General features: G+C 39.9%; 2 protein-coding genes across 2 annotated transcripts; both read left to right on the forward strand.

Annotated features, from left to right (window-relative positions):
- The first annotated feature begins 1024 nt into the window (after nt 1-1024).
- Nucleotides 1025-3767, forward strand: slc61a1 (solute carrier family 61 member 1). The gene is made up of 2 exons (XM_033629602.2): nt 1025-1181; nt 1558-3767. The coding sequence occupies exon 2, from the start codon at nt 1639-1641 to the stop codon at nt 3085-3087; it is 1449 nt and encodes a 482-aa protein (XP_033485493.1). The 5' UTR covers nt 1025-1181; nt 1558-1638; the 3' UTR covers nt 3088-3767.
- A 141-nt stretch (nt 3768-3908) lies between these two features.
- LOC117258579 (protein lifeguard 2-like) lies at nt 3909-11188 on the forward strand. The gene is made up of 12 exons (XM_033629603.2): nt 3909-4527; nt 6456-6546; nt 6638-6726; nt 6895-6959; nt 7067-7120; nt 7230-7280; nt 7367-7406; nt 7545-7582; nt 7784-7871; nt 8023-8118; nt 9627-9680; nt 9781-11188. The coding sequence occupies exons 1-12, from the start codon at nt 4513-4515 to the stop codon at nt 9928-9930; spliced, it is 831 nt and encodes a 276-aa protein (XP_033485494.1). The 5' UTR covers nt 3909-4512; the 3' UTR covers nt 9931-11188.
- Nucleotides 11189-12555: the final 1367 nt, after the last annotated feature.

Raw genomic sequence — 12555 nt, forward strand, 5'->3', positions numbered from 1 at the left:
ATAAAACTCATCTGGTTATTAAAAAAATAACAAACATCTGTGGGTCCACAAAATCAGGCTCTCATACATTAACTATGGAGCAGCTCTAGACTTTATACTTGATGACATCACAAGTTTAAGACTACTGGCTCTTGGAGAGGGTAGCTCACATTCACAAATATTGATTGAACTCTCCAGGGCCATGGAAATAACATATTGGAATTCTTAATGTTATGCTGATCTGTTCTGTACGACATCTATTGCACGTCTGTCCGTCCTGGAAGAGGGATCCCTCCTCAGTTGCTCTTCCTGAGGTTTCTACCGTTTTTTTTTCCCCGTTAAAGGGGTTTTTTTTGGGGGAGTTTTTCCTTATCCGCTGTGAGGGTCTTAAGGACAAAGGGATGTCGTATGCTGTAAAGCCCTGTGAGGCAAATTGTGATTTGTGATATTGGGCTTTATAAATAAAATTGATTGATTGATTGATTGATTAATGTAGGTGGTGTTCCCCTTTACACAGGTTTCTGGATGCAGGACTTTTACTTGCGATAGAGTATTTCTACATTGTTAGTACTTTTACTTAAGTAATGGATCTGAGTACTCTTCCACCACTGGTTAGGACTGTATAGATCTCAGGGATGAGTACAACTACATACAACTACAGTTTGCATTAGCTGGATGGCACTGTCATTATCTAACACAGGTTTATAGCCTGTATGCTGTTTGGGTGTGCATGTTAAAGTCACCTAGAGGCGTGACTGCCTTCAAAGCTAAAACTAGGTCAAACAGAGCAGAGCAACAGTAGCTCATGGTCATTAGCCTTTGGCATGTTGCACACATTTGTAACGTTGGAGTCATAGGAGTTCATCAAAAAACAACCCCACAAAAACAACAACACAAAAACTACAAACTATTTCTCATGAGCTAGTTCCTTTAAATGACCAAGTTTTAGTAAATTAATCAAATCCAACCTGGAGTGGACTGGCCCTCTGAGAAAGTCTGGCAACAACTTTCTCCTTCCCCTGGAGCTCAGAAAGCAAAGCAGTGCCGCCATCTTGTGGTGAGATCACAGATCCCGGATCCCGGAAGTGAATGCTCTGTTAGCTATGTAGCCGTTTATACACTATCACTTATCGACAGATATGTTTAATGTTATCACTTGGGTACGTCGTGAAACTAATATGGGACCGATGTCAAACGGCACGGTAAGATATATCATATAGTATGTTGCAATATGGTGGGAAACGTATGGCAGGATAGCAACGGAAGTTATAACGTTTTATTTTAACGTCAGTAGCAGGTTAGCTTGGATGCTAGCGCTAGCTAAACAACAGCAGCATAGTCTACGTGTTTAAGTAAACAAAACTGAACTGTCACAAGTCAAGCTTTCCGTCATAGATGCAGGTAACTTCCGTAACTGATTAATGCAATTTTAGTTGAGTAGTTAACTAAATTCGTTGGAGTTCAAGCTTATTAGCAAAGTTAGCTACGACTTCACATGACAGATTAACAACTTATTCAACGGTAACGTCAACGTTCATCTTTCTGAATGTACATCCTGTTCATCCTTTCTCTCCTCAGGTGCTGAGAAATAGAAAGAAGAGAGCTGAAAACGCCCCGGGACCCCAGGTTTGACCTCAAGTGGGTGCAGTTTATCACACCATGTTGGTGACAGCATATCTTGCCATCATTTTCCTGCTTGCCCTGTGTGTTGTCCTGGAGCTCGCAGCACGCCGTCTCACCCCACCTCAGTCTACTCCTACTGCCACGGCCAACCCAGTTTTCCGTCGCTTCCAGAGTATATTCCTCCGGGCATACCTGTTGGCTTTGTGGGCAGACTGGCTCCAGGGTCCTTACCTCTACAAACTGTACCGCCACTACAGCTTCCTGGAATCTCAAATAGCCATCTTATATGTGTGTGGCCTGGCCTCTTGTGTTCTGTTTGCTCCTTTTTCAGGATGGCTCCCTCAAGTCTTGGGCCGCAGACAGACATGTCTTCTCTTCTGCCTGTCCTACTCTGCTTGTTGTCTCACCAAGCTGTCCACAGACTACTTTGTTTTGATTGTGGGTCGGATCCTGGGGGGTCTGTCCACATCCCTTCTCACCACCACATTTGAAGCCTGGTACGTGCACCGTCATGTAGATGTCCATGATTTTCCTAAGGAGTGGATCCCAAGTACGTTCACCAAAGTTGCTACCTGGAATCATGGGCTCGCCGTGGGAGCAGGGCTGGTTGCTAACTTGCTGGCTGAATGGCTCCACCTAGGACCAGTGGCCCCCTTTCTTCTGGCGGTCCCCTGCTTGATGGGCTGTGGCTGGGTGGTACTAACAGACTGGGGCAAGGAAGAGGCTGAAGAATGCCACGAGGGAGACAAACATAAACTTATTCTAGGTGCTCCAAATGGAGGTGTGACCCGTTTGTCTGCGAGGGCCCGTTTCTCACGCAGCTGCCATGATGGGTTGCGCTGCCTTTTATCAGACAAGAGAGTCATGCTACTAGGTGGAGTGCAAGCTCTGTTTGAAAGTGTCCTCTACATTTTTGTTTTCCTGTGGACCCCGGTACTGGACCCTCATGGGCCTCCTTTGGGAATAGTGTTTTCTTGTCTGATGGCTGCCAGTATGGCCGGCTCCTTGCTCTACCGCCTAGCCACCTCCACACGCTACCGTCTACAGCCTGGCCATGTTCTCTGCCTGGCTGTGTTGATGGCCTTCTTCTCCCTTTTCATGCTGACCTTTTCAACTACCCCAGGCCAACCTAGACCTCGTGAGTCCTTCCTGGCCTTCCTGCTGCTGGAGCTGGCCTGTGGGCTCTACTTCCCTGCAGTCAGCTTTCTCCAGGGCAGGGTGATCCCAGAGGAAAAGCGTGCTGGGGTGCTGGCCTGGTTCCGGCTGCCTCTGCACCTGCTGGCCTGCCTGGGGCTGCTGGCGCTTCATGGGGAGATATCAGGAACAGGTGCAGGGGAGGAGGGCAGCGGCACCAGACACATGTTTGGAGGCTGTGCAGTTATGATGCTGGCAGCTTTGATGGCTGTAGTCAGTCTGTTCACTCTGGGCAGAAACGACACAGACCTGAGACTGGAAGGAACCAGAGGGGAGGGGGAGATGTTTTGAATAGAAGGACCACATTACACTCATCTATGCTTTACTGTTTTCACATGTAATGTGCCAGTTAGAGACCTCATGTGTTCCACTGGAATAGTCATAAGTCTATATTTTGCCATATGTATCAGTGAAGGAAATTAAAGTCCAAAGGGGATGTTTTGGGAGATTAAAATTCAATTGAATTTTCATTTTTTACATATTGCCTTGTTACTTTTTTGTTTTTCCTGTCCGTTGGAACATGGCCATATTGACCTTCATTTGTTAAGCAAACTGCATTCCATGATGTATTCCAGATAACATGTTATTGCCTCATTGTGTCCACAGATGTGTTTGACAGCATATAATTGTTTTCATCTGTCTGTATCCCCATGTGAGTCAGTAATATAGTAGCTCCATCATATGTTTAAAAACAGACGTGAAAATAGTTCACAGAGAGCTCAATGAATATCCAAAGATAACTAGCGTGTAGACCAGAATCTGAATGTCAGTTCTTACAATACTTATGTATTTTCTTTTCCAGCGTCTGTGTTAGTTTTTAAATTTAAACAAGAAATAAGTTGATAAGTTTGACTTTGAATGCTTTTTCTGCACCATCTACAGTACAGGACATTTTTTTCTGTATTATTTTTAACACATCTGTGCTCTTTACACTTTTAAATAAAAGTGTACATATTGTACATAATGAATAGTTGTTTGATGTAACCAGAATTTGTTTTGCCACATATTGAAGTTTTATAATATTTATTCAGCAGTATCAGTTGGGGTTTCCAAATAATCCACATGATGCAATATCATATATTGGGATTGTTTTTTTAAGGGAACATGTATTAGCAGTAAATACTCCCTAAGCAGCACTTATTTAAATGAATGCTATGTGGATAATAAATGGAAATTAATTTTAAAGTTACAGTTATAAATTGTTCACCTTCCCCAAATATAAGCCACTTGTGTTCCAGGTAATTTCAGACCTATTTTAAACCCACAGACAACATTTTATTCAGCACTGAGTAAAGTTAGAAATATCCCTTTCCTAGTTTTTGCTGCAGACCGTATTTCCAGATTTCTCTGGACTCCTCTCCTCATAACGCACCACGCAGGCATCCGTCCTCCCCGTTTTCCCTGCTGCTGTGGTACAGTCCCAGCCTTTCTCTATGGTGCAGCTTCACCTGGATGCTGCTAGAACATCCCTCCGTGGGTGAAGGAGGGGTATCTGCACGAGTCCTAACTGCGTTGTTTGGGGATTACATCACTAAATCGTCAGAGGGTGTCCAGTGTGAGCAAGCAAGAAGAACACTATCAATCCGAGGTCGTTTCTCACAGCTGTCAGTCCTTCAGACAGACTCTGCAAGAACTACGTTATCAAGAAAGGAGACACCACAGCCCCATTGACTGGTTGGCACACAGAGGAAGACTGCGGGACGACAGACAGGCATCATGACACAGGGCAAGGTATGAGTTTGCATCATGGCATTCAGTCCATATTTTGGTCATTTTCTACCTTTAATTACGACAATTAAAATAGATCTGTCTTTGGATTTTCTGTATTGGGCCTCGGTTATTATATAACAGCCTACTGACATGCGTGTCTCCCTTTAGACTCACTACTGTGAAATGTTTAATAGCAATGTCGGCTATTCAGCTGTACATACCATTAGATATATCCATTTCAGTGAATGATAACTAGAACTTGGGTAGTGGATTTTAATTACTTGTTCTGTGTAATGTTAGCTGCAAAATAGCTGTTACATAACCGACTCATGGTGTCTTATCCTTGTTAAATTTTGTCATGTATGCTGATGTATTTTTGTGGTGTTCAGTGTTAAGCAGTGGAGTGAAACCGGAGTTTATGTGAATGAAATGCGTCACAGACTGGTCTACCATGTTGCGTCACCATGACAACCGATTTTCTCTCCGGGGCAGGTTGAAAAAGCAGTCTGAAAGGATGTTTTTATCCCACTATAACTTTAGTTACGAAAGTAGTCACATCTCCATATTCACTGGGGATTTGGGGCATGATCTTAAGTATAAAATACAAGATGGTAGGGCAGACTGCAGGTCCAGCCTGGTAGGCCAAGTACCTTAATCACTCTGTATAATTAAAAACGTTATATAGCTTAAATGTAGAGCGACTGAATGACATTCAGAATAATTTACAACAATATCCAAAGCACTTATTTTCAATGGAAAAGTGGGTTAAGTGAACAAAATACTGTTTACAATGCTGCATTTCGAGTCAAATAGATGTAATTAAGGCTGGAGTATCTACCATATAGGTGTAGATTTCAGCCCCTTCAATGTGCAGCATTTGTCATCTTCCCCACCCCTGCCCTCCAAAAAACAAAAAAACATTAAAGTACCTAATGACTTTTATTTTGATAAAATGAAATGTTATGAAATGAAAGATGTTTTCACCATAAATTAATACAAAAAAAGGCAAACATTTATGCATAAATATTCACAAGAATAGTGGAAATTAAGTGTTTGACTCCAAATTTCCTGGCGGAGGAACACTAATTACAAAAAACGTAACTACAGCATGTCTGGATCTAGCTCCCAAATAATAACGTATCACCAAATAATTGAGCCTGTGCTTAGTTATAACATTGTCAAATCATGAATAAAAAAAACATTTGCTTTACCAGTGCTGCTACAGTTAAATAGATTAAATAAATTATTAGAATTCACCCTTGTACAATACAACACACACAGCAACATCTTTATGCTTTTCATATTTCATTTAACAAGCTGGAGAAGCTCCTGCAGTATGACTCACTTGTAATAGTGCTTAATTGCATAGATGGGTTACTGAACAGGTCACAGGCTCAGGGACCAAAGAGAACTTCACTTCACTTGCAAAATGTTACTCAAATGAACACAAATCAAACAGGAAGAGATTCAAAATCACCACAAAGAGACACAATATGACCACAAAAAGACTAAATTTACCAAAAAAAAGACACAAAATCATATCAAAGAGACGCAAAAATAGGCAAACCACTACAAAGTCTGGTTTTCTTGCTTCTGTGTAGAAAAGGTAGTGGGAGCCCAGGGGCCCATTGTCTCATAATCTGCCCATGCCAAATCGTTTGAATTATATTGTGATCCTTAGTTTGACCCATAGATGTTTACAACTTAATATTTTCAAGGAGAGATTATATGTATGTGTATCACACTAGTTAACTAGTTATTCTGGGGAGCAATATAAACACACGCAACACTGGTAGATGAGCAGGCCTATCTGAAACCTTTCACAGCTCCAAGTTCTTGTTAAATGCAGGGTTTTTTCCTTCAGATATTGATTAACTTTCACCTGAAATGTGCAGCCAACTATAAACTAAAAGATAATTAATTCTTCGTCTTTTGTGCTGCTGTATCAGCTGTCACTTGCAAACAAGTCCACCAGTGGATCCTCCAGTGGAGAGGCCTTAGTGCCACCAGCTCCTCCCAGCTATGAGGAAGCCACGGCAGGTATGGCAACACTTAATCCTCCAGGTGGTAAAGTTACTGTGTCATTATCTTCAACAAATAGATTGACATCCAACATAAATGTGTTGTCTAGGCACCAGTGCTCCATGCTACAATGATGTTGAGATGCTCACAGAGTTCACCTGGGATGATCACAACATCAGGAGGGTCTTCATCCGTAAGGTATCAAAAGCTTTAGCATCACATTGATCACAATATTAGCTCTGCTGTGAGTGTATCACTGATAATTTACCTCAAATGAACATTGTTAAACTTTGAACACCTGACCAGCACATACCACGTCCACAATATTACAACATGTTTTTTTGACTCTGCCTTGCTTTCTTTTAGGTGTACGCCATCTTGATGATCCAGCTTTTGGTCACCCTCGCTATTGTGGCTCTTTTCACATTCTGGTGAGTGTTAGTTAGACCAGTTTTCTCTCATGTTTAACAATATTGAACAGGTAATTCTGATCAGATTCACTGGGTACTGTGCTAACCAAAGACTATGTTTCTTTTAGTGACCCAGTGAAGGACTACATTCAAGCCAACCCTGGCTGGTACTGGGCCTCTTAGTAAGTCACACAGTTTGTCAGTGTCAGGTCAGGAATACAGAGTTACTCTGTACAATTTTGATTCATGTCACTTCTGTCTAACTGACACAATTTTTTTGTTGTCCAACAGTGTTGTGTTCTTTGTCACATATCTGACCCTGTCTTGCTGCTCTGCACCAAGGTATGGTAAAAGTTGTCATAGTGAAATGTAGAACATAAAAAAGTAAATCGCCTACAATGTTAAAACTGTGTTACTCACTCCTACAGGAGACAGTTTCCATGGAATCTGATTCTGCTGTGCATCTTTGTAAGTACAGCAGCTAAAATGAACTAAAACTAATACATTTTTTTTTATATTTTATGAAAGTTATTGCTCACCGCACATGGTTTGAGATTTTACACAAGTGCCTGCATTCTCACATGACTATCATATATCCTGTTTCAGACACTCTCACTCTCCTACATGACAGGGATGCTGTCCAGGTACTGTCTTGAGTTACTTTACATTGTCTCTGTCTCTCTGCTTTAGATTCTTCTTATGATGGCTGCTGCATCCAGATAATGGTTTTGTTCTTCGTAGTATGTGAGGTTGTGTGTGTGGCCAAAAACTGTGTTGTGAACTCTGTTTTAGTTTTCTTGAAACATTCTCAGCATGTATTGTTTGGATGTTTCTTGTCTCAATAGCTTCTATAACACCAAGTCAGTAGTGATGTGTCTGGGCATCACAGCAGCAGTCTGTCTCCTGGTCACAATCTTCAGCTTCCAAACTAAGGTGAGAAAATGTCATTTTTCTTTTGCTGTGCTTTTATATTATGTGATATATTATATGCAGCATTGAGAGTAAAATTCATTAACGTGTGTCAGATTTTCATGCTTCTGGATGAACATACTTCATCTTGATTTCATGTGTTTTCTCCATCCAGCTTGATGTGACATCATACCAAGGCGTGCTCTTCGTCTTCTGCATGGTCATGTTCATCTCTGGACTGGTGCTGGCGCTCGTCCTTCCCTTTCAATATGTAAGTATGACGATCCAAAGCAAGCAGTTACATCAGTTGTGTGTCATGCAAGACTGTGTGTGGAGGATGAGACACCAAGATTATAGTACAGTAGTTACGTTCAGTATTATGTAAAGTCTGGCAAATATTTGACACAAGGCTAATGCAAACACATAGTAAGGAATTATTTCAATGAAATTTATTTAGAATACATATCTAATTACCTTGAGTATTTTGTAATTTGTATTTTCCGTCCTGGAAGAGGGATCCCTCCTCAGTTGCTCTGTCCTAAGGACAGAGGGATGTCGTATGCTGTAAAGCCCTGTGAGGCAAATTGTGATTTGTGATATTGGGGTTTATAAATAAAATTGATTGATTGATTGAGCAATCACAGTCTTGGCTTAATGTAAGGGAATCACGTGGCATGCCCTGCACTCATTGTGAACTATCGTATTGCACTTGTATTCCCCCAAACTGCAGTGTTAGGGACCACACAAAGAAGAATACTGTTTTTTTTAGGTTGTTGTTGGTGTAGGGTGGAGGGGGAGGCTTCTCTTTCTCTTCTACTACTTTGAACTGTAACCCTCTCTGCTGTAATGGTTATGTTTTTTGCACTTTTGATTGCTTGTAAAGTTGGAGATCTTAGAAATGTACTTTCTCCGTGGCATTTATATTTATTGCTCTTGAAAAAGGCATCCTTATTTTATTTAACCAGATAAGTCCTGCTGAGATCAACTATCTCTTTTACAAGGGAGACCTGGACAACACAGCAGCTCACAGAAAGTTACAGCCAAACTACAAGAAGAAATATAAGGACACCTACACACAATGTCAAGAACCAACTGATTCATTCATCCTTGTACTTGTGAGAGCTTTATAATCAGACAGAGAGACCAGTTCACATACTGTAGTTTGAAGGTTATTCCAAGTGAGAGGAGCAGAGCCCATAAAAACTGTCTTTCCCAGCTCAGTCTGTGCACTAAGTACAGGCAACACAATTAAGTCTTGAGACCTCAGACTGTAGCTAGTCAGACCGTTCTGCTTAACGGCCAGTCTTCTTAAAGAACTTGTGCATCAGCGTGGCCCAACTGTTCAGTTCCTCCGGTTGCGTGTCAATTTTCTGTTCACTCATTTAGTCAGTGGTTGCTTTGACTGACAGAAACCATCTAGCATGCACCCCTGAATTCGTAGCCTATCACCTCCAAGATATGCCGATGTGAGAAATAAGCAGAGCTTATTGTTTTCAATGTAAAGTTTGTGTCAAGGTCAAACCCATATTAAGACTACTAAATGCCTGAAATGTGATAATATCGATTTGTATAGAATATATTCTTGTATACATTTTGTCACACCACTAATTTGTATTTGATTTTGATACATGTTATAAGCAAGTATTTGTAATTTATAATAGGATACTTTCTGATATAGGCTATTTGTTCCCACCTCTGTTCAGATGTTACATGGTGGACCTTTCATGTGGTTATCTAAACACTGGCATCGCATGTAATCATGTCATTTTTGCCATTTAGGTACCCTGGTTGGACGCCACCTACGCTGCCTTGGGAGCCATCCTGTTTACCATGGTAAGAGCCGCTATTGATGGACATGATTGTATATTATGGACTATCAGAATCAGAAATAAAAAACAATATGTCTTACTTACTGACTTATTTTCTGTTGCAGTTTTTGGCATTTGACACCCAGCTCGTCATGGGCAACAAGCGCTACACCTTGAGTCCAGAAGAGTATGTCTTCGCCACTCTCAACATCTACCTGGATATCATCTACATCTTCTCTTTCTTGCTCCAAATCTTTGGAACAAAACAAGAGTAACCCATTGCCCCACCGTTCTTACCTGAAGAGAAGGGATGGGAATTTAGACTAGATAAGAGTCTTCTAAAATTTTGGTGATTGTGATAGCAGTGCTTTCCATTTTATTTTAATTTTTTCTGCCTGATACTGATACGGCCACAAAAAGGTTGTGAATCTTTTGTACAGCTATACATGTACATAGATGTGCGTTAGCATTCACATCCAAAATATCTACAGCCTTTCCCCTCTTCTTTAGCATGTTGTGAACCCACGCCACATTATGGGGTTAGCTTACTAGCTTTACCAGCGAGAAACAATCAGTAATCTTCCTCCATTTAACGTAGATAAAACATACTGTGAGTGTTCATCCGAAGCTGTATGGGTGTCTTCATGTTCATGCCTGCCTAGATATCACAAATGTCCTACAGACAATAGATGTCAGAGCTCTTTAAGAGATCTATTATACATTATGCATGACTCTTAAAAAGCCGTAACTATACTAAGTGTAGTCGGCCTATCTTTGGGCTGTTGCTGTGGGTGTTGATTTTGTGACTGAAAGCACAACTTTAATACAAATGTGACTCTTCCTGTGTTCTCAAGCATGTCTAATGTTGTCTCAATACTGTGAGTAATAAGAAACCCCTTCACTGTTTTTGGAGGGTAGGGGATTTTTTTTTTGCTTTTGAATGACAATCTGAAAATATTGGATTTAGGATGTAGCTACTCATCTCTGCCTTGATTTGTTACTCATATTTATTGAATATGTGTTGGTTTTACTCCATTTAACTCTGAGACTGTCATTCATTGCATTCACATTCTTGTGTTGTTTATTATTAGTATGTTATTTGTCTAACGTGTGTTTGAACTGGAAACGCCAACACTGATTGTCGGCATTATAGTTTTTGGTCTTAATATTAATTGAACCTATTTAGTTGGTTTGAAGTGGTGACAATTAAATACAAACATGACAGTGCCAAACATGCATGGATTTACTCTAACTTTTGATAAGGCCTGCATTTGTGGAAGGGCTTGAATGCTGTATATTTCATGACATTTGAAGTTTATTTTTTTATGACAGAATGATGTATTTCAGAAAGTGTGTTATATAAAATGGTAAGCGTGGAGCTTGTAATTAATTCGCAAGTCATCTAAAGTGGCCTTGGATTACCTTCATTTGATGATACTGATGCAGTGTATTGTTTTCAGAGCACCCTGCATTTCACCGGAGCATTGGTGTTACTGTGTTGATTTATTAAAGGGTGATTGTGTATGAATGGAATCACTGGGTCTGTCTGATTTGATAAATAATGAAATGCTTTGACACCTCTCCATTACCTTTACTACTGTTCTTCATTACTAAGAAACTCAATTTATGAAATTCATTTAGGAAAACTAATTATGGCACTTATCATTGGAGAATAGGGAGCTTAATTTCAGTTTAATATTTTCAGCCCAAACAACTAAACCTTGTGGAGGTATCTTAATGATATTATAAATATTCTCCAATGATTAAATTACCTGCCAACACATTTGTGTCATTAATATGCAATGCACGTCTTAGGTGTGTTATTTATCAGCACTCTTCTGCAGATAAAAGACTTCTCTGATTATTTCAGCTGTATATTAAGATCCCTCTATGATTATTTGTGAACCGTAGTTCTATTTTTTAAAGGTAATTACCTGAAAACCAGTGGGTATCTATTGATTTGTGAACAAATAAGTGCACACACTGGGAATATATTTCGGCCTATCATAATTTTTTTTGGTCAAAACAGTATTTTTGTGCCTGCTTGTTCAGTGTTTCCTCTGGCTGTTTGGTCCATACAATTATTTAGGCTAATGGTATTTAAAGAAAGGCCATAAAGGCCATGTGTTGCTGTCATATTTTACACTTTGTTTCGTATTTAATAACATTTTATTGGACAAAATATACTACTATGCTAAAGAATGTGATTCTATCTTTTTACTGAACAGGATTTCTTCCCGTTCTGCATTTTTGCTGTGTGGCAATTTAATTTAGGGGATGACATGGGCAACTGTAACATTTTTTGGTTTTGGCCTCATACTCAAAAACCTCCTGAGCTATTTGGATACAGTTTTTATGTAGGTAACTTGTATCTGTGTTGTATTTGTTGACAGTCATCAATTGATTTTACAAGCAATGTTAGAGCAACGGTATTGATTGAAACACTAGAAGTCAAATGTTACATCCACCTCCGTGTGCAGAGGCGATTGTAACAACACACTTACCTTCATAGAAATACCAAGAATCGCAGTAAACTTCCAAGAATATAGATGTAGTTAAACAATTTAATATCCATCATTACAGTGTTGTTTGTAAAATGAGTGTCAAGACAGAGGCCTCGTCTTTTAGTGCAAAACAAAAATGTCAGAGTTTTGTGGCTCTGTCTTGTTTCTGATTGGTACAATTACAGATGTTACAAATGTACCTTATAAGATGTGTAAAAAGTAAATGGCTCAAACCAGGTTTTAAATTTAAGTTTAAATGCTGGGCTACTATTACAAACCAAAAATAGCAGTTGAAAACCACACTTATTTTCAGACAATATGGCAATATCAAGACAGTAAGCAAAGACAACTTTTGAGTCATAGACATTGCAGAGTTTGAAAGCGTGAGAAAATGGC

Source organism: Epinephelus lanceolatus, chromosome 8 (genome assembly GCF_041903045.1).
Source record: "Epinephelus lanceolatus isolate andai-2023 chromosome 8, ASM4190304v1, whole genome shotgun sequence".
NCBI lineage: Eukaryota > Metazoa > Chordata > Actinopteri > Perciformes > Serranidae > Epinephelus > Epinephelus lanceolatus.

Coding starts and splice junctions, on each gene's coding strand:
- LOC117258579 (XM_033629603.2), top strand. Junction 6,727..6,894: donor GGAGGGTCTTCATCCGTAAG/GTATCAAAAGCT, acceptor GCTTTCTTTTAG/GTGTACGCCATCTTGATGAT. Junction 9,681..9,780: donor GAGCCATCCTGTTTACCATG/GTAAGAGCCGCT, acceptor TTTCTGTTGCAG/TTTTTGGCATTTGACACCCA.
- slc61a1 (XM_033629602.2), top strand. CDS start 1,639: ATGTTGGTGACAGCATATCTTGCCATCATTTTCCTGCTTGCCCTGTGT.